We start from the raw sequence: 26,745 nt of genomic DNA on the forward strand, positions 1-26,745 counted from the left end.
GGGCTACAAGGCTGGGGTCAGTCTTTTACTTTCTTTCATTTGAGGGGAGGAGATGGGCAGTGAGAGGAAGGCAGGGTTTGTGGTAGGGTGGGGAGAGAAAATTCATAGGATAATTCTCACATTAAAGACAACCTGAATAAAAGGAAAGGCAACTACTACAGCTATACTGGCAACTCCTTAATCACTCTCCATATCCAGCTAGGCTGTCTGTACTGGATCTTGTACCCTTCAATTTCTAACCCATCAATCCAGTGTTCTGCCAGCAGCTCAGCTCTACCACAGGCGGACCCCAGTTCTTTTTTCCTTTGGGATGTCTTGCTGGTCTTCAGCACAGAGGAGAATGTGTCATGTCCTCTCACAATCTTTTCAAATGCTTCCTTCTGTTCTCCTTTTACCTTGGATAGTTGTTGAGCCTTGCTCTGCCTTCTCTCTACAGCCTCTATCTGTCCATAAAACTTGAGCTGCAAAGCTCAAGCTCTTCAGAATCTGGTGGTGCACAGTGTGCTGCCATTCAGTCAATTGAAAATGCAGCTGCTGAGATTAGCTTACTTTATCACTGCTCATCACTTCTTCAGATCACTCCACTGGCTCTATTCCATCTGCATTCTGAAACCCAGCTCTTCAAAACTGTACCAGAGTTTCCCTCTCATGTTTCAGCTGGCATCAGTTCCCCTCTAAGCTGCTCCTCACTCTGTCAAGCACACAGAAGAAGCAAGTCTGGCCTGACATTTTCCCCACAAGCACCGACTTCTGCTACAAAAGTCTGATTACAAAGTTACCACTAACCAGTTCTCTTTCTCAAACCAAACAACAGCTCAAAAGGAAACTTGAAACTTGAACATACAGGAAAGAAAATGAAAGGAATGGTATGGACACTGGACACGTGAATCATGTCAAATCATGTCACTATGCATTACAACAGCTGTAATCCTCCCTTCCACCTCACTGCTAGTTAAGCCATTTCTAAAAACAGACTGTCCTCTCCAAGAAGTAGTTTCTGTGTCTTAATTCCAGGTGCCCTCAGAGGTCAACAAAACAAATGCACCACCAGGAACTGATTGTTTGCAGTAAGGTGTGTGGTGTGCCTCCTACCAAGAGGCCTCTAGCACACCCAAGTTCCTCTGAGCAAGATTTATTCTTCATAAATCTCAAGGAAGCAAACAGACCATCTGACTAGTAACTTTCAGTCCCACTGCTCCAGTCTTCACCTTGTTTCCTGCTCTCCCAGTCCAGATCACACTGGGAGATTTGGGATGAGGGCACACTAAACTAGTGGTGGCCCCATTTGCCTGTCCTTGAAGGAACAGATCTTTTTGTCAAATAGGCAATGGGTGCCAACACCAAGTCTCCTTACACAGTTCTGCACCCCAAACCAACAGGGATGTTCTTGTTTGAAAGGGCTGCTGCAAGACAAACTCCACACTGCTGTGACCAGCTGGTTTTCTTCCCTTTTCTTAGTTATGGGTAATGTAACCCTACAGGGAAATGACTCTCAGACATGACCACCACATATACTCAATTTCAAAGCACACCCAAATCACTGAGAAGTTAATCTTTCATTACCCATACTCTCAATTATCCAGTGTTTTATACATTTTAACAGACTTCATTTGTTTTAAATAATCCTTGCATACTTTCTATCTCCAAAAAAAGTAAAAAAGGAGTGGAGGCCTTTTACTTCATGCTTGCTTTTTACAGTATTATTAGAAATTACAAAGGACTCACTAGAATTAGTGATGATTTGTTCAGTGATGTGGTTGGTTATCCAGGAGATGGCACCATATCCCCAAAATTCACAGGCAATGCACTCACATGGAACTCTTAAGGGTTGGCAATACAGATACTGCACATGCAGCAACTTCACCAAGTGATTTTACTCACAAAAGTAGACTCAACTCACATTTTGTATATTCATCTGCAAGGCCGTTTTGTAATGGTTGAAGTCTTTAGCAAGTTCATATCCCTGGTGATAGAAAGTGAACAAACCCTGAAAAAATGATAGCATCTGAAACAGAAAAAAAAAGACTCGTTAGAACAAAAAACTCCATTTTCTTCAATACAATTGCTGCACATAGGCTTTTTTGAAGGACAAATTACAAAAATATTATTTTAAAATAAATTTCCACTAATGCCTATACTTTATGATTATCTATGTATACAGACATTTTGGATGGCCCTGTCTTTGGAATTTCACAATTGATCTCTAGTTTCCATTTGACCATAGGAAATGTACATCCCATGTTCCCAAACTTTCCTATGTAACTTTTTCCTACAACTGCTCTGATACCAATGATGTCTGGAACACATATTTGTGCACAAGGAGGTAATGAGCATTCTGTCCTTTCATCACCATTTCCCTGGTCATTGCTGTCTCTGCTCACGACCACTTGGAGATGACTGTCCCATCTGTCACATCTGCTTTGCTGCAAGAAGGAAGCTTTGCCCATTGCTGCTTTTTGTGCACAGATCTGACCTTCTGTCAGAACCAGCAAGTGACCCATTTAGCATATGCTGACTTTAGTATTTCAATTTAAAAGAGCAAACAAGTTGTACTACACTGGAAGCAGCATGAGGTGTAGTCCTGTCTAACTCTCCTGTTTAGTCCAGGTTGTTGGAACAAAGCAAGTGAGACATTAAAGAACAACTCTCCAAAGAGAGCAAGCCAAAGAATGTATTTAATAAAAGTCTAAAGTCATATAGCAAATAAAGTATTTTCAACAAATGCAAAAAAAACCGCATAAATTTTAAGTATTTTAATTTTAAGTAAAGGAAGTAAGAATTTGGTACAAAACTTTCTAGTGTAGTGTAAACTTCAATTAAAAATTAGGCAACATAAAGTACAGCCCCATCCAGAACGAGCTTTCAGAAATGAGAAAGGGACACGTTGCAAGAACATAATTTGAAGATTCATTTTTTTAGTCTGGCTCTGAGGAAACTTCAAACAGTCTGAAACACAATAACCAAATGCAAAACTATTTAGGGTTAGAAATATATTTTTTAAAAAAAGAAAAAGCCAACATATCTACACCAGAAAAACACCACACAACCTCTCTTTTCACATCCTTTTGCCTTTCAATGCTAATATAATTGCAGCAATTTATTCCCCCTTAAGTATTTTAGCATTTTTTTTCATACAGGAATGATCTCTATCAGAATAGACAGTTCTTAAAAACTGCTTAATGACCAGCTATTTTGATTAGGGTCATTTGAAATTTTTCTTTCATTATTACATTTAAGCAATTGTATCAGAATAAAAGGACAAACTTGGCCCAAAAGCAAAGACTTCAGAGCATGAGAGAATGGAAGTTGCTTCCACAATCCATCCTCCATTTATTCTCAGTTTATTACACTTACTGTTCTCTTGTTGTTTGATAAATTTGTATTTAAAATACCAAGCTACTGTACATTTCAGAAAACTTTTATAATAAGTTCTTCTCATAGATTTAAGAAAGTCTCATCAGGGCATGCAGCATTTCCACCAAAATTAAATTGAACTCCTTGATTTCTGCATAGATTCAACTGCAAGTGAAATTAAACATATCAGGCTACCCAGGAACAGGCAGCACCTTCCTAATTGATTTATATCTGCAATTCTTTACTAGCAGGATTCTGAGCCCAACCTTCATAATCAAAATTAGATTCCTTGCATTAGTCAGCAATAACATTTCATTGATTAGAAAACTGAAGGCAAGAATCTTGACACCAACATCTTCTTGACTCCTCTATTCTATCTCACAATGTGCATTGAGGTTTTTAGAGTACCACAAAAGGTTTCACACATTTTCTGAAAATCAACATCAGTGGGTCCAAATCAGTTCTTATTACTGAGGTACGATTTGACATGCCTGGTTAAATTTATCTGCACTAGGAATCTGTACAGATGTAACAAGTTAGTTTAAATTCTGTTAAGTCACTCAATTGGTTGTGTTTTCCAGAAAGCAAAGCTTGGCTTTTGCCCAAATGCATTCTTTCTCCATTCCCTGTGAAAGGTAGAGTAGGTTGAATTCCCTGATACTCACAGGCTCCACACACTCAAATTTCTTCCGCTCCTGGATCTCCTGCAGCTTGCACACGTACTCAAGGGACAGCTCATAGAAGTGTTTTCTGTTCTGCTCCACTTGGTTATCTGCCTGCACACAGAGCACACCTCATGAAGTTTCACAGACACTGTGCAGACAGCTTCAGGATAACACACACAAAGAAGTGGCAAGCAGATAATTTTTACCATATTTGAGGGATTTGTTACAACATAGATCATTTATTTACTTTTAAACAACAGCAGCAATTCCCTTTCAGTAGGTAACATATGTTGCTTTGAATCATGAGGCTAGACTTTTTAGAAAAATTCCAGCAACACCTCTTTAAGCTTCTTTTCTAGGGAATCCAACTTTTAACAGCATTGCAAAGGTACCTGTCCAAACAGAGAGTGGGAGCTAAGAGCATCATCCATTGGAAAAGGGGGAAATCATCTCTCCAATCAAATTAAGGAAGAAAATGTTATTTTTGAAAACTACAGTGCTGGTGCCTTAAATTTTACCCTATAACCCAAATAACTGCTGTTAAATAGCCAGAATGCTGCTGTACCCATCCCACACCTGTGTTCACTCTCACTGGCAAGAAATGCAATGGAAAAAACGTTCACTTATTGGTACAACACTCCACAAGTTTCCCCAGAGCATCCAGTGTCTAAAAATGCAGCCTTTCTACCTGCAGCTGATATTTAGCACAGCTTTGCAGAAATGCCAACACCATATTGATGCTGAATAGCTACATTTCAGCTAACATCCATCTGCATATAAATATTTCACTTTCTAGCATCTACCTATTTTTTTATGAAGTGGTTATTTAAGGTACATGTAAGATTCATTCAAATTAATCTTAAAATTTAGTAATAGAAACTGTTATTTTAATAACATTAAAGGAAAGGTTACTCTAAGTAACTAACACTTAGTCTTTGCCCACAAAGATAATACAAAATGCATCTACAGGGAATTGCCAAAGGAAGTGGAAAAAGGGTGAGGTGAAAGGACAAGACTTACTATCAGACTCTCTCTTAAATACTGGGACTACATCCTTCAGGCAGAACAGTAACTGCTGTGCTTTAAGAGGATAAACCAAATTAGCTTTAAGACAGTTTTGCCTTAAGACGTGCTTGGCTTTACTGCTCTGTGCTGGAGAACTCTCAGCAGTTAAAGGGGCATAACCACAAATGCCATTAAATAAATTAAGCCCTGATAAGTATTTCAGTAAGCAAATGTTTCAACAAGCCATGCCATTTTGATGCATCCCATAAACTGTGGAATTGTTTGAGTTGTCTGCCTACAAACACAGGAATTGTTTGAGTTGTCAGCTAAGCTTCTAATTATATACACATGAAGGGTACCACAACACCCTAGAAAGAGACTCTGAAGTGGATCTTTGAGGACATCTGGCCCACCACACAGTCCAGAATACTTTATCACACCTCTCAGTTTTTTGAGGCATGAGCCTCCCCATGCACCCAGCAAGCTGCATTGTAGTTTGTGTACTGCTGAAGGAAGACAGAAGTGAGAAACACACTGTGCCTCAGTAAAATTACAGGAATATCCCAGAACCTGGAGAGTTAAAAATTGTGTTTCTGTTAAGACACACTCCACAACATGGCACGTTTTTCATCAAATTTTTGTCAAATTTATCCCTGCACTATTTACTCCAGTCAGGAACTGACACAACTAAACATGAATAAAACTAAATTATATACATTATAATGCAACTATATATACCTGTTCTCTAAGTTTGTGCAAGAAATTGGTTCCGATCTCCTCTGACAACATGCCCTAAGGGCCTTTTTTCTTATACAGTTGTACTCCAAAATTAAACACATAAATGTGAGAGCCTGACTGAAGAATTTCAGAATTTTTGCTCATGAAACTTTGAAGGACATTTAAAACAAATCTATTTGCTCATTCTAGATTTTACACATGCTCTAAAGCTTCAGGCTATATTTGAGACAGCTTCAAAATGCCTCTTAGAGTCATTATGTATTTTTCCATTGAAGTTAGGTCTCATTTCAGATTTGATATCAAGAAACCCATATTTCATCAAGTGATCATAATCAGCCCTTTATCATTTTGTCTGCGTCAAGTTGTTTGGCAGCTGATCAATTTGACAAAAGTACAGGTCCTGACACATGAGCCATGCCCAATAACTTCACTGGGACAGCTCAACTCCCCAAAAGACATTTCTTTACACATTTGAGGGTCTATGTTGCAAGTGCAGCATGGTGAAGTGACATCTTAGTGAAACTCAAGAGTAGAGAAATTCCAGGGTAACTTTGCCAGTAATATTAACCATTGTTATGAAAAATGGCATAGAATGTTTGGGGTGGGGTAGAGGGCAGGGACAGGAGTTACCTCTGAGGAAAACATTAAGGTTTTTTATAGTCTAAACATTAATAATTCTGACATAATTACATTTATCTGGGAAAAAAAGTCCTTTTGGCTACAACAAGTCTCTACAAGATTTCCCAGCAGTCTTCACACATACTATTTGCCATTGCTCCAGAAATAAAAACTATTACAAATAAGTTGATGATGATAATAAACCCAGAGGGAACCAGAAGGAATGCCAGGCAAAACAAATCTATCAAATTGTCAACAAATTTTTTATAGCACTACTCAAAAAAACCCCAAAACAAATCTTCAAAACATGAGAAAAAGCAAAGGCACAAACCCACTTTATTTGGAAATAAAAGTCTTGCTGTCCTCTGCTGTAAGTGCTAGCACAGGAGATTCAGTCAATACTCATAATGCAATGCAAATTACATGAATGGTAAAGCCTTGTAAGAAATTCAGAGTTTTTCACAGTATGTTTGCACTTCCCTCTTCCCCAATTATATATGAAAAATTATATGAGACCCAGTGCCTCATACACACAAAACCCTTGATTCAGAAAATGGTGGAGGTACTAAGTTCAGCAAATATTGGTTTTCTCACCAACCTTTCCAGATGAGAAAATTGGTTTGTTTTACCACTGAGAATGCTGTTTCTGCATTCCAAAGCCTTTGGCCTGCATTAAAAAAGAGAGGCAACAATACCTCTTGTAATTGTAGCTCTTTCTTCTTAGCTGATAAATTCAAATGTTTTTCTAACAAACTGTAGTTCTTCTCTGTCTCTTTATCAAACTTCTTCTTTTCCTCCTAGATACAGAAACAAAGTAGCAACCACGTCAATATAGAAGTGTACTATTTTTCTTCTTTTAAAATTCTAGTTCATCAGGAACAAAGAGAAAAAAAATCATAGCTCCAGAAAGCAGAGAAAAATATGCTTCATCTCATTTTAAGAATTAATTTAAAGGCTAACTTGAAATGAAATCCCATTGCATCATTATGGTGTAGCTTATCACACAGATGCTTACATCTTCTAAGTCAAAAAAGAAAAAAATCTGGCCTCTTCTTGATTTATTGTATTTTTCATTACTTTCAGGCATCATCCACACCACCTTGTTTTTGAATAAAAGGCATTACATGGAAATATCAGTTTCACTGAAAAAATAATTTTTTAAAATTGACAAGGGAGAAGTTCCAACAGCTCGAAACCCAAAGGAAATACACCTCTATATTCCATAGGATTTCTTCATTTTAAAGCTATACAACAACCCCAGTGCTGAATTCCTATTTCTACCAGAGTTTTATTGTGCCCATGACAAAAACTCAATAAAAAGAAAAAATATCCATAAAACTTAATATCATAGAATCAAAAGAAAAACTCTCACCGACATGTAGGAATATCATTTGAACAATGCAAAACCATTTCTCTGACCACCAAAAACAATGTATTAGAAGAAGGACAGTCATTACTTTTTTTAGGAAATCTGAGTTTCTGAATCTAATTTAGTAGAAGATATTGAAAAGCAAATTGATTCCTCAGTTCCACTGTATTAAGGCAAAAATCAGTATTCATGAATTCAACCAACCAGTTTTGAAGCTATTTTTAGCATATCTAATTGCAGTTGAAAATAACCTCAAATAAATAAAATCAAGTATTTAATTACATATTCAAGAACTGGCAGATTTAATAATCAGAAATATACTAGTTCAATTAAAATATTTTTCCTCATCCATAGATTTGAAATGACATTTAAATGTATTCTAACCAAACCCCTGGTTAAACTCTACAGACATAATTGCTCTTTTTTTCTCCTCTTAACCTTTGATTTTGAACACTACTATATGTACTGCATTAGAAGAGACACACATCTTTGCTCTCTGAACCATTTGATTCTGAAAATGGCATTACATTAAGGAGGCTGTTTAGGATTGCTTCTCAGCAAGGAGTTCTACCAGAATTTTTTTCCCCCACTCTGACAGTCAAAATTTCCTTTAAAAAATGAGTCCTAAAAAATATTTGTTATCAGCTGAGAAACATGAACATATGCATATAGTATCAGGGTGATTAGAGATAACATATTAGCAACATGGGTAATTACGACCAAAGTGCAGGGAAATAGGTGAATCTTTGTGTTTATATTAGTAAAATTTCCATTGATGTGGTGAACATTTGAGTGCTCCAAAAAAAAAAAAAAATAGAATTCTCTTTACTTCTTAACAGGCAAAGTCAGAAACTTTACATACATAGCTTGGGATTAGTGCAGCAACACTTTTCAATAAGGGGTAATTCAATAATTGTCTCAGCTTCCAGTTCTATGAAGCTAAACTTTCCTCCCCTTCCTTTTTTTAAGCTTAACTCAGACCATTTCATCAGCAAAGGGATGTAAGATGCAGAAAAAATCTGAGGCAGCAGATTCAACTTTTATTTTGTAATGGTAGAGAATAAATCTTTCCTGAAGCAAATACTACACAATGTTGCAGATATATTTCATCACTAGATGCCATAGGCTGGTTTTCAGAGCTAAGCAGAGTTATATTTCCAATGTCAGTGTTTAGATTATATTGAATAAATATTCAGTTAAGAATATTCCAAGAGCTAAATATTTTTAGAGGGTTTTTATTTAGAAATTATATAATTATGTAAGACTTCTATTTAAAGGTTTAAATGCCCTTTTTGACAAAATTCTGTAAAAAAAAAGTTTAGATCAGAAAGAAAAGCTACAGCTTCACAGAAACAGTATGCAGGGACACAAGGAAAGAAACATCCATCCAAAAATAATGGGAGATGTAGGCTTTGTGAACATAGTTTGTGTTAGAAGCATCGGGAAGAGAATTCTAACTAGGAAATGAGTGAAGATATGAGATAACTCAAAGCATTAGGAGTTCTCACCCCAAAATCAGCAATATTTTTAACAACAAAAATACTGCTGAAATAATGCATTCATTGCACAGCTGCTTCTATGACAATCAGTTACATTCAGAACAAATTCTCTCTTTCCTTGGAAGACTGGCTATATCACAGACCAAGTTTTTATTGTGCGTTGGTTGGGTCACCTAATATATTTCTCTCAAGTCCATAAAATTGCACAAAGCTCATTGTACCATTGAGCTGAAAGGATTTATGTTCAACAGAGCATTTTCAGTTCATGAACACTGAAATCATATGCAGACATGTTAATCATTCCTGCCAAAGTCAAAATGCATAGTGCTCTCATAAGTGAAACATTGTCTTATCATCACGAAATATCACTGGTGATGAAGACATGAAATTGTAAAATAACCCATATGAAGGTATTTTGAAAATGCATTGAGTTTTACAACAGTAAATTTTAATAAAATGCTAGTTTCTTTCTTTTCTACTTTTTTGAATAAACACTTAAATTTCTCTTCCTTCTGCAAGGAAGGCAGACAGACACAAATTTGTCCTTGTTACTTTTATCCAAATCTAGTCTGTACTTAATACATAAATTTCACTTAGCTTTTTAAAAAAATATTCACAACTTAATGACAATCTTCAAAAAAATGACCAAATGCTTTTATCAAAAATACTTTCAATGAGATCTTGCCCTCAGCCTCTTCATCCCTATTATTCCCATGCATCCAGAGCCAGTGAGTTATTTATTCAAAACAAAAAAATAAATAAAGGCAGTTCTCCCTTGCAGGTGGCAAAAATGTAGTTAAAAGCATATGGATGAGTGAGCTTCTTTAGGTAGTTAATATTTTTCAGCCCTTGATTGTGCAACTGCAGGCAAATACAAAGCAGAACAGGGTTACCCATTGGAAAGGGGGGGGCAGGCTGTTAGCAGAATTCTTTCTATTCCAGACAGAGCAGATAAGGGTGGTGGAGAGAAGGAAGGGAGAGGACACATTATTCTCTTCTTGACACATTCCATTTGTTTCTGAAGCAAGTTCTCAAAGTAGAAACAAAAAAAGTGTGAACACAGGAAGCATAAACAATAATATGTTTCTGCCAATTACGTGTCATTATTAAAATGCAATCCAAGTAGAGAAACAGAACAAACTTATAAAGGAAAAGAGGGACAAACCTTTACAGCTCCTAGCTGCTCTTTCCTAAATCTTTCCAAAGGTTTGATCAGAGTTTCAGTAACACTGATTGCCTAAAGAAAACAAAGCATGAATTAGGTTTCTGTAGCCAGATTGATAAGTTATGTCAGCATCCACAATAAAAAGTAAAAAGCAAGGAAGCTCTGGAGTAAAATAATAGAAGCATGCAAGTTAGAACTTCTAACTCAAAAAAAAAAATCACATCAGAGTTCATTCAAGCTTACAAAATTTCTTAATTCAATCCAATATCAGAAAAATTAAATTAAAACAAATGCAAAAATTTCAGAAATTTCCAGGTTGCACCCAAAATTGCAACTGCTTCATTTGTGGCACTCTTGCAGATCAGGTTGAAGGCCTCAATGACTGAACACCAGGATGACACAGAGGACAAATGAGCTTCATTAGGGGGATGCAAAGATATCTGCCACAAGAAGCACTACAGACAACTGTGTAATAGAACAGTGAGTAGCAAACAATAATCTTTTAAGACAGTTAAAGCCACTAGGCATTCATATAAATCTCCAAATAGTAACACACTTAAGTACATTAATAAGACCTTAAGCTAAATTATAAAATCAAAGAGGTGCAAAGTCAATAAACAAGAGGTTGAGATGACTGGGAGAGCATCCACCTGTGCATGTATGATAAAAAGTCTCATGGTCAATGCAAAAAGAAAAAAAGGAGGACACAATATTCCATCATAAGACAGAAAACTGTAGTTTATTAAATCTGCACAGCTACTAATTCACATGAAATTTCCCTGAAGATAGAGCAGGGTTCCATTTGGTGCAAACAAGACTTCTAATTTTAAAAATATTTGAAATTTCAGGAAAGCCTGGATCTTCTTGAACACAGCAGCAGCATGGAAAAAATGGCAAGAGTATTGCAGGTGAAGGAGAGTGGGGGGAGCAGACCTTTTGGTCTGTCCTAAGGCAGATCCACAGAATAAATCATGCCCAGCACTGGGCTTAGCACAGCCACTGGTCTGGGAGGCCAAGAGTTCAGGCAGAGCTCCCTGGAATCCCCCTAACATACAACAGAAAACTTTCTCTCTCTTTCCTCTCCTTTCCCCTCCCTTTATAGTGAAAATCTTCAGATAAAACATCACAGGCTTAAACCAGCCTCCTGGAACACTTCTGAAAATTCTTATCATAAAACACACACGGGATGTACCCGAGACCTGGCACAACACAAATCTGAGCTGCTCCCACCCATCCCCGCAGCCATGAGGGATTACTGTGGGAGTCATCCTGCCAATTCACTGTAACCACAGCAACCCACATTTCTGCAGGGCCAGCACAGCACACCAACCTGCAGCTAAGTGGAAACCCAAAGGGCTGGCAAGTCTGGGCCAAACTGGGTGCTGCACAGTCATCCACATACCAGCTACATCCTAATTTCAGAGCACGTCTTCTCAGCACAAAACTCCCCTCTGCATCCAGTTCATGACTTTGCCAAAAACATCTTAAAGCACCCTTCAGTGCACCCTTGGGAGGAAGAACTCTCAAGTCAGAGTGGTGAGCCTGGAAACCTCACAATCAGTCCTTCTATACTGGAAAACTTCAAATTGTTCTCTGTTCTAACAAAGTGAAGGAGAAAACTCAGAGAGGACGGCACAAGCTTCCACGAGGTAGAGCACCACACTTCCTGGAATCTTAAAGCATTTAAAGGTAACAACTGAGAACTCACATGGTTAGAGGGTTAAAAATAATTAACAAATGACAAGTTGCTTATTAGTTTTTTGAACATTTACACAAAAAAGTGTAAGGTTAACACGCATTGAATGTATGCTGAACACAAAGTCCAAATCAAAGGAAACCATAGCACCTTGATGTAACAAATGAAAAAAATACCAAAAAAAGGAAAATATATGCATAAAAGACTGTGCTTCATAAAACAGCAGGGCTGTAAATCACTTGTCCTGCTACTCCTATGCAGTATTAACCATGGGAACCACTACAGGAATTTGTTTGAAGCAGAAAATAATCTTTAAATCAAAATGAGATGTTCTCCTCAGCGACTGCCAAGAAGCAGATTCCACTGCTGCCAGAGGGATGATATGCCAGTAATTCTTTCATTAAAAGAAAAACAAGCTTCCCCTCCTTCCAAAAAAGACATTTCTCATTTTGCACAACTTAAACTTTTGTTAACAGATGTATCCCCAGGTGCCTGCCATGAAGGTACTTTTGATTTGTCACCCTCTTTGCTTTCTGTGCCTGGGTTAAATAACAGAACTCTTGATTACTTCTGGGTGGAGTGAGGTTTTGCAGAGCTTTGGTCATTCTCACAGAGCTTCATACCAGGCCATATATAAGAATGCAAGATGGTAAATTCAACAGTGAATTACAGAGATGTTCTTCTGACTGACCAAGCTCATAATTAAAATACCTCCAATACAAGATTAAATAGAGACTCATTCCTGCTGTTTTCCAGTACTCAGAATCCAGTGCTTGTCATGAAAAACTACAAAAAGATGTATTATTATTTATAGAAAAAAATTATTTACACTGCTATTCATTCTTAGCTTATTTATAACTCGGAAACTTAAAACGACTCTTTTTTTAAAACTGTAGATAACAAATTAGCATATAAGCAAAGGATTACCTAAATATATTTGTAATTATCACTTGTACTTGTCTTCAGAACTAGAATCATGTTAAAATGGAAAATTTCCAGCAAAAGTTAAACTAGGCATTTAAGTTGATTAATATGAAACTAGATGTTCCTTCCTTTTTCAACTTCTGTCTTGACTCTTACATTCATTTTCATCCCTCTTCTTCTCTAATCCTGACAGATTATGACAGAAATGTACTATTTGAAATGACATTTTAAAATCCCTTTTTTTACATCTCTCATCTATCCAAACCTCCATGAAACAAATATATATTCAATTATATCTGGCAGGCAAACTGTGGCACGCAAGTCATAAGTGAACCAATCTAACAAGGTCATGTCTCAGGTAACAGAATTTTAACCAGTCTTGTGAATGTCAGAGTCTCAGGAATGCCCAGAAATGTTTAACCCAACGTGCGCACGTGTCCCGGGCAGACAGTCCCAGACTGCTCACACTTGTCCTGCTCTGCTTACAGCACCTACAGAAAGGTCAAAGAATTAACTGAACTTGAACATAAACCTGGCAACAGCAGCAATAAAGTCATCAGAGCCATCACCACCTCAGAAGATCACTCTATCCAACATTTCCCACATCCTGAAGTGTGCTGTCAGCTTTGTGTGTATCTATTTCAGATGCCTTTACAAAACTCCATTTGCTCAGCAGAGAAGTTGTACAGATCACAGATTATGGGGCCCCAGCCTCTCTTTCCAACTGCAGCCCTCAAAGGCACAGGCTAAATCCATTAGCAAGCTCATTCACAGCTGCTGGATACTTCCTCAGTCAGGTCAGCAAGACCCAACAGGTCACTGAGCAGTCAGTGACACTCCACAAGATTACTCCATTTAGACTGTCACTTCTTCCCTTCCCAGAAAAGTCGGGAGTAGAGGTGTTTAAGGACAAATTACTTCCACCAACACCTCCTCCTGTGCACTGTTATCTGACAGAGAAGATCAGGCACCAGCATTCAATGCTCCTCTTGCTTTCTCCTGCAGTAGGCAGGAGCAGGTTTTCTAAGTTCCCACTCCCTTTCAAGGCACAACCAGGCTTATACTGCAGAGGAGGAAAGCTGCTTGCATGACCTGTGAAGGAGTAGCAACCCACAATAGCTCTCCTCAAAGTTCAGTGGCTAAAAAGGTTAAACCAACCTAAGTTAATCAAAGTTTGTTATTAGACAAATGCAGCACTGGCCTCCCAGCCTTCATCCTAAAAACATTCTTAGAGCTCAGCCTTTACTGGAAGCACTGGAAATTGCACACTGCTCATCAACAACTTGGTGGTGAGGTAAATACATATCCTGACTCTGCTCCAGTCTGAATTGACACATTCTCCCATAAAAAAACACAGGTTTACTGAGAAAGAAGAAAAATTAAGCCATAAACAAACACCTTCCTGTAGACTGCACTGCAACATAGGAGTGCTGAGTTCCCAATTCCATCTCAGGAACTGGAATGCAGATTGGATGCCTTGCATAAAGGAGGGGTTTTAGTTTCTGAGCATACCAACTCGACAGATTTATTTGTAGTCAGGAGCAGGATTGTTGGTTGTCCCTCAACAAAGCTGTGGGGGAGGCCAACATGTCAGTAAGGCAAAGCCCATGAAACTGAGCAAGTGTCAATGAAACCAGATCTGGGAAGGAAGCTTTGCCTTAGTGAGTGCAACAGAGAAGGCAGAAAGGAAGACATACCTAGCAGTGACTGAATAACAAAATAGTTGACAGTGCTGCTAGATAAAGAAGTTCACTTTCCAATAAAGATATTTACCACTACAGCTCCTCTTCTACTTATAGAGGATACAGTTGTGTTTTCCCTAAGAAAATGCACAATTCAGCCTAATAAAAAAAAAAAAGCCAATTCTGATACCTCCAATGTTGGAAGAGAGAGAATATATAAAGATTATTATTTTCTCTAAAAAGCTTTCCTACTTCATATAGTGATTTGCTACTGAAATTTCGCAAAGCATTAAGTCATATGTCTGAAACCCTGCACAATTAAAATTTGCAGATACAATTCCACTACTGAAAACATCAGATGTTATTTGCAAAGTCTGAATCTCTATTCTTTCTTTTCCCATGAGAATATGATTTGCTCTTACACATGCCCCCAGATAGCTGCACAGCCAACCCCCCTGCCATCCCTACATAGAGAGTTCTCTCTCTATAACCACACCTCAGCACTGGTTTTGCATTTATCTGGAGCACTGATGACTGCAGACAGTGCAAACCACCCCCAAGGCTCATTATTTTGTTTTCAAATCAAGTTTTCTTCTAATAAACATGTCTGGATTTTCTCCCTGCTCTAGAGCTTTCCCTGTAGCTTTACAATCTTAGATACTGAAAGGGCCTCAGGCACACATTGAGAATACAGACATAGGAGTCTTTTGGTTTTTAGAAGGCCTGCAGTACATAGACTAAAGGATTTTTAAGGAGGTCTCACAGCACATTAATACTTGTGTGACTTTGCATGTGTGCAGAGGCTATAAAAAAGAAGTGACATCCATTACTGTGGATTCATTTGCTGTGGAGGAAACCATCTGGTAACAAGAGAGCCACAGGGACCAGTGATACACCTCACCTAGAGACAACATATTTTGTTGAAGCACCAGGAGGCATCTGTAACAAAACACATCACCTCCGTCTTAGGTGTTCCAGAGAAATACCCTCAGGGTTTGGCAGGAAGACAAGAAGTTTCTCAAACTGTTCCAAGGGGAATTTCCTAGACCATTGAGCCACTGCCTGACAAGCCTCAATACAGGCAGAATCCTGTGCTCTGCACTTCTAATTCCTTCACAAGCAGCAGCCTTGCCTTACAGGAAATGCAACTGCTGGACTCATGAGTTCACCCTTCAACAGAAAAGTTGTTTCCTGTTCATCTCCTGGAAGTTAATCACTCACCTTAAGGACAGAAAGCTAAAAGGGCCTCCTATGATCCATCTGCTATGCTGTGCCCTACTCTGAAATACTGCCCTCATTGATTCCCTTGTCATGAAACTGCTGGCCTCTAAAATCAGATTGGTATCATAAGGAAATAATACATAATTTCCTTTTTTTAAGAAAAAAGATAATTAAATAGACAGTGGGTTTTAGTAAAGATTATTTACTGAAAGTTATTTAATAGTCCTGTCTTCTGAGTAAGTTTATTTTTAGCAATACATTCCACTATAAAGCCATACAAAGCCATAATCATAACAAACAAGAAAACAAAATAACGAGAAACAGACTTTCACACACTGCAACAAATCAGCTTTCCCCATTTGCAGTGAAGGAAAGCTGGGGATAACTCCTCTAAGAAAGACCTCACCTTAGCAAACAGCAACACACCAGAACATGGTCTGGTTTCAATACCATAGACCTTGTATGTCCTGACCAAGCAAAAAGGCTGCTCAGAAAAGAAAAATGCATAATTCCCAATTTCTTGATGCATGGCAAAGCTCTTCACTGAGCAAAAAGATGCCTCTGAAAGTCAAGGAATCCAGCAGCAAACAACGGCATCAGTATTCAGTCAAGAATGAATTGCTCAATTGTCAGCGCTTTCCTCCAGAAGAAACAGTGCTGTTATTAACAACCAGCAAAATCCAAACTGGTGACAGCTTTACAATGCAAATTCCAAACATTTCCCAATGATGAACTAACAGAATGAAAATTCTCTAGTGAATGATGTTGATGCATGTGAGACCACAGAGTTATCTGGAAGAGGAAGCCAGTGGTAACAGGACTTGTCAGCTGTGTTCACTCAGAGGTGGGAGGAACACACCCAGATCTGGTTCTGAACTTTTTTTTCTATTGTACAGGCAAGTCATCTTTGGTTTATAGGCTGATGTGGGCAAGTTCATATGTAACCCACAAAACTATTTCAGAAGACTGTAAATGACATTCAAAACCCAACAAATAAATGAAACATTCAATGCCAGTAGCCACCAAATCAGAGTAAGATGTGGCTGAAATACTCATAGTTGTACCTTCATGTTCCATATTTTGATAATTACAGGATTGTCATCTGGTCTCATGCCCAGCAGAGGAAAAGGGGAGGCTGGGCAATGAGATATGGCAGCAGATTTTTTGCTTGTTTCTAAAACTGGAAAATGTTCTATTAAATTAGAAAAATTGCACAGAAAAGACTGTAGATGCTGCAATTAAGGTACTCAAATGCTGTTCCTGAGACATGCTGTGCCTCTCTATCTGCATCTGAAATATTCAATGTACTGTTGGCAGCCTAATTTTTCAGAAGTGGTCAACAATTATGTCCTTTCCATTGTCTTGACAGATATATTTAGCAGTTTGCACTGTCAGCAGACTTAAAAGCATCTGAACATATGGAGCACTACATAATGCCTTGAACTCTTGTTGAACAGATCTTGAATGCATCACACATCTAAGACTACTGGGTACTTTTTTACTCCAGATCAGTGAGTCAACTGATTGCTCCTTCACACAGATTTCTTCAGATTACTGTCAAGAGAGATTAAGATTTACAAACCCCTAAATACCACATGAAGAGTGCCAAAGAAAAGATTAGAAAAATTAATACCACCATCTTCACAGTAGAGTCAGCTGCTGAATCGGATCCAGATACAAAAGTCACAAGACAAAAGGTAACAGAGTTAGCTATGCAGGAACACTGTGTGTTAAGTGAGCACTTCACCTGTGAAATAAATACTCATGCACTTCCATATCTTATCACAAGAGGTAGTTTAAGTAAGAATAAATAAGTAAAAGTACATACATGTACAGATTATTTAAAGTATATCTTTAAACTTTTGAGTGTACACCTTTGAATGCTAACAACATCTTTTAACTTGTGAAAGCACTGAGAAACTGAGAAGCCCTCTCTCCTCCTTTTTTTTTTAAGAAGTAATAAAAGAAAGACTAAAAGAGCAACTTCACGGGGATATTTCTTTAAAAATCCATAGAGAAACCGTTTCTTGTGATCCCGATATATACCAGGGAATAACTCTGCTTTTCAGAGATGTTAATCTAGATTTGATTCTGCCAACTGGCAAAACTGACAAAGAACACAAAAGAATTTTTTCAGAGGCCAAAATTGCAAAGATACCCATGGCAAAAGGACAAGCCCTTTTTTTGCTAAAAAAAAAAAAAAAAAAAAAGAGGAAAAAGACTTTAAAATTTAGCTGCATAGTACCTTTCCTCTTAGGACATCTGAAGGGATAGAAGTGTGTGAAAAATGTAGCAGGAAACAAAAGAGAATGTATCAAAGTAAAACAGCTTGTTTATATGGCCTTGGGAAATCACAGGGAATATAAGGTGAATATAATTGTATCAGAAATCCTATACAAAGAGAAATGTAATGGAGTGAAAAGAAAATAGACAAGTTTGTAGGGGCAAAATTAGAAAGAAGGTAAAAAAAAAAATTTATTTAGCAGCAGCAAAAAAAAAAAACTCTAAGGAAAAGAGGTTCTTCCTATGTTTCTGAAAAGAGAGAGGAAGGAAGCTATAAAACAATTATTGAACTGAAATGAGTGTCAAATCAATGATGGTGTACAAGACAACAGATTTTAATTATCTCCAGAAAGGAAAAAACCCTCAGTTAAATTATATCTATCTAACAAAGGGGGGAAAACAGGTCTTAAGGGGAGAAAGCACTCCTTAAGAGCCATTAGATGTATTCCTACATTACACAACAGAAGTATTAACTGCATTCAAGTCAGAAGGGGCTTTGCTTCAGAATAGTTTAGGAAATCAGCAAAGCAAACTAAAGGGAGAGGCAAGCAAGGTCCCAGAGGATGGTAGAAGAGCAAATATAGCAGCAACTTAAAGGCAAGAAGAGGAGGAGAAAGCAGTAATTCTAACATAAAAGATAGAAGGTCTAAACACAGTGTAATTAAATTGAACAAGGAAAAATACAGATGTAAAAGACCACTTAGAAAGGGTAACCATAAAAATACTACCATGAAGGAAAAGTGATCAGTTTTATTCCATGACTATGGCAGAAAAATTTTTAAAAATTTCCCAGCTTAACTTGTAGTAAATGAGACTCAGTGTGAACATGAGGTGAAAGAAATGAAGACTAAATAGCAAAATAAAGAGAAATCCATGTTCCTGGAACTTTTTTAAGAACAGGTTAGACCAGCTCTTGACAAGAATCATGTGAACTCCAGAAGCAGATAAACTCCAAGGAGGACAGAGGAACTCCAAGGAGGGAAAGCACTCAAAGCCAGCACACGAAGGTGACCACAGCAGGAGTGCCAAGCACTGCCAAGATAACTGAGGGAACAATACAAGAGCTATCACATTTGGTTATGACTTAGCAAGACTGGAATCAACAGGGAAAACTAATTAGGGGCAAACTGGTTGTTTAGGAGTAGCCTGGAATGGAGAAAGGGAGGTGTGAAGGAAAGGACCAAGAGCCACAGGCTAACCAGGTAACACTTCTCTGCTCACCACCACAGCTCAAATGGGGGCAGACAGTGAAACCTGCTGTTCTCAGTCCCTCACAAGAATCAAAGCTCCCTTCTGCTGCCAGGAAAAGTGGGGCTGGGAGGGAGGGTTTGGTGCTCTCCCTGGCAACCAGGGGAACAGCTGGGTACTGAGACAGAGCATCTGAGCATCACCATGCTGGGCCTCGCTCATCCCACCTTCTCCTACCACCTTGCCAAGTTCCCTGTCATCCCTGAACTTCCAAAGCACTTCTGCAGTGCCAAAGGAGCAGAATCTAAGTCCTACAACTCCATTCATCCTCAACATCTAAAAATAATTTCCAGAATATTCTCAGGGACAGTGATCCATTTCTGCCCTGGGGAGTTTCACCAACCTACAGTGCTACGGAAAGATGTAATTTGGTTTTTTATTGACCACTCTGTAATAATTTCAGTGAAATGTCTGAATTGTTGCCAACTTCTCTTTTCATATACAACTAAATCCTTTGACACCTGGGATATAATTTCGGCAACCTTTGAAGGAGATGGGAGAAATGGTAAAACCATGAAGTGCAAGATTCCATCTGAATTAAATTATATCCACCAAATAAATATGCACCAGATAAATTTACCTTTCTGGTCATTATTCATTGTAAACACTGACAGCAAGTTTTATGGACTCTGGATTCACTACAATTTCAGAAAACCATGAGAAGAGGAGATGATGAGCATTTACTTTGAGTCTAGAATGTATTTTAATTGTAGATTTGTTTCATTTACAAAGCAGTTCAGAAAAAAATAACCCTTTTCTCAAGTATCTAAAAAACCAAAATGCACAGCAGTGTCTGAAATCCCTTTTGTCCTGTAATTATTCATTGATTTCTTTAATATAACTTTATGGGCCTGAAATTTGCCTATCTATTCAACTATGCAATGCCACTGAAGACAGCAGTCCAAAATCCTCTGGTCATCTTCAAAATAGTAAGGGGGGAAATACTCAAAATAGTAAGGGGGGAAATACTCAACTCTTAACAAAGACTGAGTGCTTTTGAAAAAAAATGCTGCTATATACTTTGCATCTTAATGGAAAGTCTTTGGATCCCTGACCTCATTGCAAACATCTGTGAATGCAACATGTCCTAATATTCTCCACGGGAGTATCTCTAGAGCTCATGCCACTGTTAAAACATCCACTGAGAAGTCAAAAAAAAAAAAAAAAGCCAGAGGAGCAGATGCTGGAAATTATCTTTTCCAGTCACCATACAATCATTTTCTTAGAGACTTACAGCCATTGTTACATAAGCTCACTCCAGAAATGATACATAACATTTGCTAGACTACAGATGAAATAAAAAGGTCACACATCTGGTAACTCAGAGAATATATTCTGTTTCCATTTGGTAATAAATATTTTCCCCATTACAACTTATACTCCCTGTTTTTCATCAGTCACAGTTTTAATAAAAACTGCATTTCATCCTTTTCCTATCAAGAAACTGACACAAGTTAGCTTTCAATATGATAGCACCTTCTGTGTAAGCATGGGCACCATACCAACAAAGTAAGTTAACACAGTTTCATGGCATTCAGTTTGAACAATGGAAGTGTTTCACAATCCAGACAGACAGCACTGGATTCTGCACAGCCTGCTGTGGTGGTGATCTATCCCTGCTGAAGAGCTGTTGATACAGTCACTGAAATGTGCCATGGAATTGTTAAGTCATCCCTCAAAAGCCTGACATCAAAATAATGTGGTAGCTCATTAAGTATTTTTCACTATAAAATTTCATTAAGATTTAATTAGATTTGTGCAATTCATTAAAATAAAATACAGTTATGGATGACAGGAAAAAGCAAAGTAAAGATTATACTGTAGTATTATGAAAAGCAAAAGAAGTATTGAAACATGCTTGAGCCAATCTCTACGATTTGGCAAAACAGCTCAAAACACTGAAAAATTGTCTCTCCTATCCAAAGACTGTTTTTAGGAAAGTGTGAAGAACCACACTGACCCTAATTCAGACCTTAATGTGGTTCCAGATCAGAACAGCATACCAGAACAGAACACAACACTTACAAGGAACCATGAATATTACTGGGATCAGGACTGGAAAGGGAAACATGGAAAAAAGAATTTTTCACAAGTTCTTTTATCACTTATTTACATATCCCTGCACTGCAGGCACATCTTCTGGCAGAAGGAAACAGGGAAGACAGCAGATTAGTCTCAGCTTCCTCTCAGTGATGCCAAGGGATCACTGATTTCCAGGAAGGCAAAGATATAACCACATGTCAAATACCAAGAAATGCAATTGCTATCATGTCAGATCTAAGCACATGTCCCAGATGGAGAGTCTGGCCTGACTCAAAAGAAAACTGGGTACACAGCAGCTGCTTTATGAATCACTGCTCTGAAACTAAAGCTGGGCACACAGCTGCTGAGAAGAACCAAAAAGAAACCATCCAGAAGGAAACCCCCATCTTCTGAAAAGTCAGGAAACCCAGGTAGCAAGGTGTTTGGCAGAGCTCTCAGCCCCTGCCCTGTGTGCAGCCAACATGAGCCATATTTCACTAATTACACCCCAAGCAATCACAGGCAACAGAACAGAGATCTTTTACACAATAGAGCAACTGTCTGCAGCTCCAACCTCTCACTGAAGCTCAAATACAAGGTAAAGGTTTCGAAGTCTGCTAATTCAAATAAAACAGATTGCATCCCAGATCCACATAAGCACTGAAGCCAGAGCTACAGAGATTCTGGATCCAAAGTTGGCCAATTGCCAGAACTTGAGTGTCCCCTGCTGCAGCATTAACTCTTTCATTTGGCTTTTTACTGGAAATGATAAACAAACTTAGGGTGGTTTTCCCATTCACCCCAGCCATAATTAACCTGGGCATGACTATTTTAAACCAACTCATATTTATCCATCCCTACCATACAGATTTCTTCTTTAATGAGAACAAGGTGTTGTCTGCACTCTAGACTACAGAACCAGAGGCTGCACAATGAGAGCTCCCACTTAAAAGTCAGTGATATCAACACCTTGGTGGTTAACAAAGCAATAAAAGCAATTTCACTAATGTTGATCTCTTTGCTATGTGCACAGCTTTTAAAATCATTTATTTCAACTCACCAAAATTTCTCTTTGTTCTTCAAGATTTTTTAAAAAGTTTGAAAACTCATGAAATGATGCATCTGCAATATAAAATAATACAAAGAAAGTTTAATCATGTTGCAGGATGGCATTGACAAAATATATCCACTCATAGTCACTTCTTACCTACCTATGTATCTTTCATCATCAGTCTCTGCATCACCAATGAATTCAAATTTAAAGTCTCTCAGAGAATGAGCAAATTTTCTCTGGGCTGCTGAAAGGTCTGCAAGAAAAAGAGCACAGGTTGAAGGGTAAGCAGTCATTTTATGTAGGCCAGAAGATCTTTCTATACCTAGAATAACCAACTTTACAAGAAACTCTTAACACAGGTCTGTCTAAGGACATTACAGGACATCCAGTGTTGCCTTACCCTCTTCTGATAAGGCATTTGTCACACAGATTTCTTGATGCAAAGCTATACAGTAGAAAGCACATGTGATCATGTGTATAGTGTTGTGTCTATCCTTACAGTGCACTTCAATTTAGGGCACATGAAAACAAATCTGTAATTACAGAAGTCAAGGGCACAACACTGTAAGTTGTACAGGTTGTCTTGCTCTGCTAACCTAAATTCACTCATATATTCATCAGCACAAATACACATTTTGGAATTTTCTAGGGACTATATATAGATAACTCTGCTAGTGAAACCTTGATACATAAATATACATAAACCCAATACAATAGAATTTTTGCACTTGAACTAGAAATTCCATGGAGTTAAACTCTGCCAAAAGCTAAGTTAAATGCACAGCATTAAAATTAATTTTATATAATAACTGTTTTGCAATAGCTATAAAACATTCCCAGCAATCCAAATTTAACCCATTAACATTTGACAATTTCAGGTCAGAGGCTGCACTCTTGCACTTCTCAGGAAGTAATCAGACTCCATATTCAGTCACAATATCATCATGATAAACCCTCCCTGAAATTCATAAAGCTGTAAATAAACACTGTGCACACACTTTTCTGTTGTGCTGACATGTGCATGTTGGGAATGTCACAAGTTCTGGAAGGATTCAATTGTTCAGGAGGGAAAAAAAAAAAAAAAAGGATGCATGTCCTGGTACACTTCTACCCAATTGTGAAGGTTTTACTCACATTTTTGTTGTCAGCCAAAGTTAAGGACAACCTAAAGTACTTAGTTAATCTATAATCTTTTTCTTATCACATGCAGTTCTGAAGGGTTAAGAAGACCTCTTTTAACAGGCCACCTAATCATTTTGCTCTTTAATATTAACAGGCACTAAAAGATTACCAGTTGGTCTTTTTTGTTCTAGTTTTAGGAGGGAGGTAATTTGGTTTGGGTTTTTTTTTCCTTTTAGTTTGGGGTTTTTTGTTTGTTTGTTTTGTTTTACCAATAACAAACAAAAAATCACCTAATTTTATTACCAGTCCTGCATCTGACACATCATGTATTTTATCACGTCATAGTACAACCCCTTATACTGGAAGTTCAGTTCAACCACTTAAAATGTTAAGTCAAATACTCTAAAAACAGCAAAACAGTCTAAAGTGAAAAAAAAAAAGCTTTTTGTTCCTTTTCCTTTCTTTTCACCCATTTCTCATTAGCCCTCTCCTCAGCCATTGTGTAACAGAGCTGTTCCCTCCGAAACCTGTGCATGTACCCTCCAACACATGATGTAGCAGGATGCTGCACAGGGTTGAAATAACAAGGATAAGAAGGTTGAAGGAAGCAGTAACCTAACTCCCATGTGAAAGGAAACATGGGTGTTTTAATTCAAATGTCTCGTGGGCTGAACAGCTGCTCATAAAGCAAACAGTGAAAGAAACAAGTTCTGTTGGCTGTGAAAGGCTTAAATAACAAGGTTCTTAACCATCTAATGTTACACTTATTTGTGACCCAGGTCACAGCACAAGGCTGAAAAGAATTTATTTATGGGAGAATGGTTCCAACAACACTCACTCTCCCAAACTTATTAAATTTTCTTGAATCCAATAATCCCCTCCCAAAGCCCTGTCATATGAGAGTCAGTGCCACGCTAGAGGAAGGAATTGTTTATTATGTTTCTCCTACTTGTAGAGGTGAAGCATTCAATCATGTTGAGCAAGGTAGATGCCAAGAGACTCATGCAGCACCATACACACACAGCACCCCCATTTCCCTTCATGGACTGAACAGGTACAATATTAGTGACTTTATGAGCCTTTCTAGACTGCTGTCAAACTTTCACCTCTCTCGTGACAGTGACAGCAAACAAAACTTATGGCCACACCCAGATTCTTTCAGTGCAAAGTCCAACATCTACAATCAGCTTGAGAATGGGCTGAATTAAAACATTCAGCTTCTCACAGGATCAGAAACCCATATTCCTGTATTTCTCATTACTGAACCTGCTCAGGGATTGGAAATTACTGACCCAAGGACTGACTACATTGTTGGAAGCAATAACCTTTTCACACATCAAAGCTATATTTGCAGAGTTCCTCATTTAAAACCATGAAGATACATTAAATTTTTGTAACATATTTCCACAAATAATTTCTGAAATGTTTAAGAACCATTACAGAAAATTTTGGAAACCATCGGTGAGTGGGAGGGACTTGGGGATTTGGGTCACAGAATAACAGCCTGATGGGTCAAGAGAAGCTGCAGATACTATTGAATCAACACCTGGAAGAAAACAAGAAGAGATTTTCTGGATTTTAAGAACTTGGCACTTTCAACAAAAGAAGTCACTGGAGCAAAATCAAAATCAAGTATCAAGTAGCAATGGAGGAAAACTTTCTCAAAAGGTCCGAGCAAGAATACTGATTTCTTTTTTGTTAAGGTATGGGAAAAATTACAAGGATGGTGGCTGGAAACAAACAAAAAAGGAAGATAGCATAGCTTTGTGGTGGATTTTCTTGCCACCTGACAAACCACAGCCAGAGTGAGATACCTGAGACTACTTGCAGTCAAGCCTTCCATTGTGGACAAACATCATCAAACTGCTCTGATAAATTCCAAATGTCCTACAGTACATACACATAAGTTCACCCAACTATAAGCATTTATAAAGACAAACTAGATGCTGATATCATTGTAAGCACTATAGTGTCTGACTATTGTGCTACAATTTAAATGCTGAGCATTGTTGCTTGAATTAGAAATTTCATAAACGTAACTTGGCCTTCTTCCATAATGTGTCAGAAGACCTTTACTAGAGCAAGATGATTTGTCTGGCACTGACAGATACATCCTAGCATTGTTGCAGACCAGCATGAGAGCCTGCAGGACCAGTGTGTGTTATTTAGCAGACTGTAAACCCGAATGGATTGCAGCTACAAACACTAGAATAAGACAGCACTTGAGTACAATTAGGTATCAAACAGCATGAGCAGTTAACTGGTTATGTGAATATTGCTGTGGCCTACTGAAGAGTAACTATTTTTTCCCTTTAATCTCCACATTTTACAAAGTAACACCAAACTGAAAGATAAAGGAAGCAGCAATAGGGTTGTTGCTTGTTACAAGCTGTGGTTATCACTGAAAAAGGAGGAACGGGGCATTCAAGATCAAAGAGTGCTTTAAATATCAACCAAACACTAACACTGCTGAATACAATGGAATCCCGGCAAACCCATAAGGCAGAGTCATTTCAAAGATTCACCTTCTAAAACACTAAAAGAAACTAAGCATCTGCTAAATGTTTTGACCAAAAGGCTGAAGACAGATTTCCAAGGAGAGAAGGGAGGGGACCCAAGGACACCAGGGCTTTTAATTTTTTTTCTTTGGCATTATTCATATCAGTACAGCTTTTCATTTTTTCTTTGGCATTGTTCATATCAGTACACTGTACTTCTTCATGTTCAACGCAACTATTTAAAAACAGAGCAGAAGAAACAGGAGCAGCTGCCTGCTTCCTCACCTTGCTCTGAAACACCTTGGTAACAAGTGCTCCCGTGAGTTTGTCCAGTGACAGATGCACTGCCAGTAGCCCACACAAAAACCTCGATATTTTTTCCATTTGGATTTGAAAGAAAATACTTTTGTTCCTTATCTGAGTCAAGCTGAGCCAACATGACACCATTAGTTGCTGGGTGGTGGCCAAGCCTCACTTAACAGCACCAGAATCCAATGACTCCCTTTAAGATCAGTACTAATCTCAGTGCTAGCCACACAAACCAGAAGTCTTGCACAAAGCCTGACAATATTGCTTTCTAAA

At 38.0% G+C, this 26,745-nt stretch overlaps 1 protein-coding gene across 1 annotated transcript in view; it reads right to left on the minus strand.

Moving 5' to 3' along the window:
- ARHGAP10 (Rho GTPase activating protein 10) overlaps positions 1 to 26,745 on the minus strand; it is a 138,735-nt gene that overhangs the window by 74,731 nt on the left and 37,259 nt on the right. Inside the window, exons 2-7 of the mRNA XM_066548950.1 lie at positions 22,701 to 22,796; positions 22,550 to 22,611; positions 10,414 to 10,485; positions 7,076 to 7,177; positions 4,020 to 4,130; positions 1,901 to 2,005 (exon numbers count right to left, since the gene is read on the minus strand). Coding sequence (XP_066405047.1) covers positions 1,901 to 2,005; positions 4,020 to 4,130; positions 7,076 to 7,177; positions 10,414 to 10,485; positions 22,550 to 22,611; positions 22,701 to 22,796 — 548 coding nt within the window. The remainder of the gene's footprint in view (positions 1 to 1,900; positions 2,006 to 4,019; positions 4,131 to 7,075; positions 7,178 to 10,413; positions 10,486 to 22,549; positions 22,612 to 22,700; positions 22,797 to 26,745) is intronic.

Source organism: Molothrus aeneus, chromosome 4 (genome assembly GCF_037042795.1).
Source record: "Molothrus aeneus isolate 106 chromosome 4, BPBGC_Maene_1.0, whole genome shotgun sequence".
Taxonomy (NCBI): Eukaryota; Metazoa; Chordata; class Aves; order Passeriformes; family Icteridae; genus Molothrus; species Molothrus aeneus.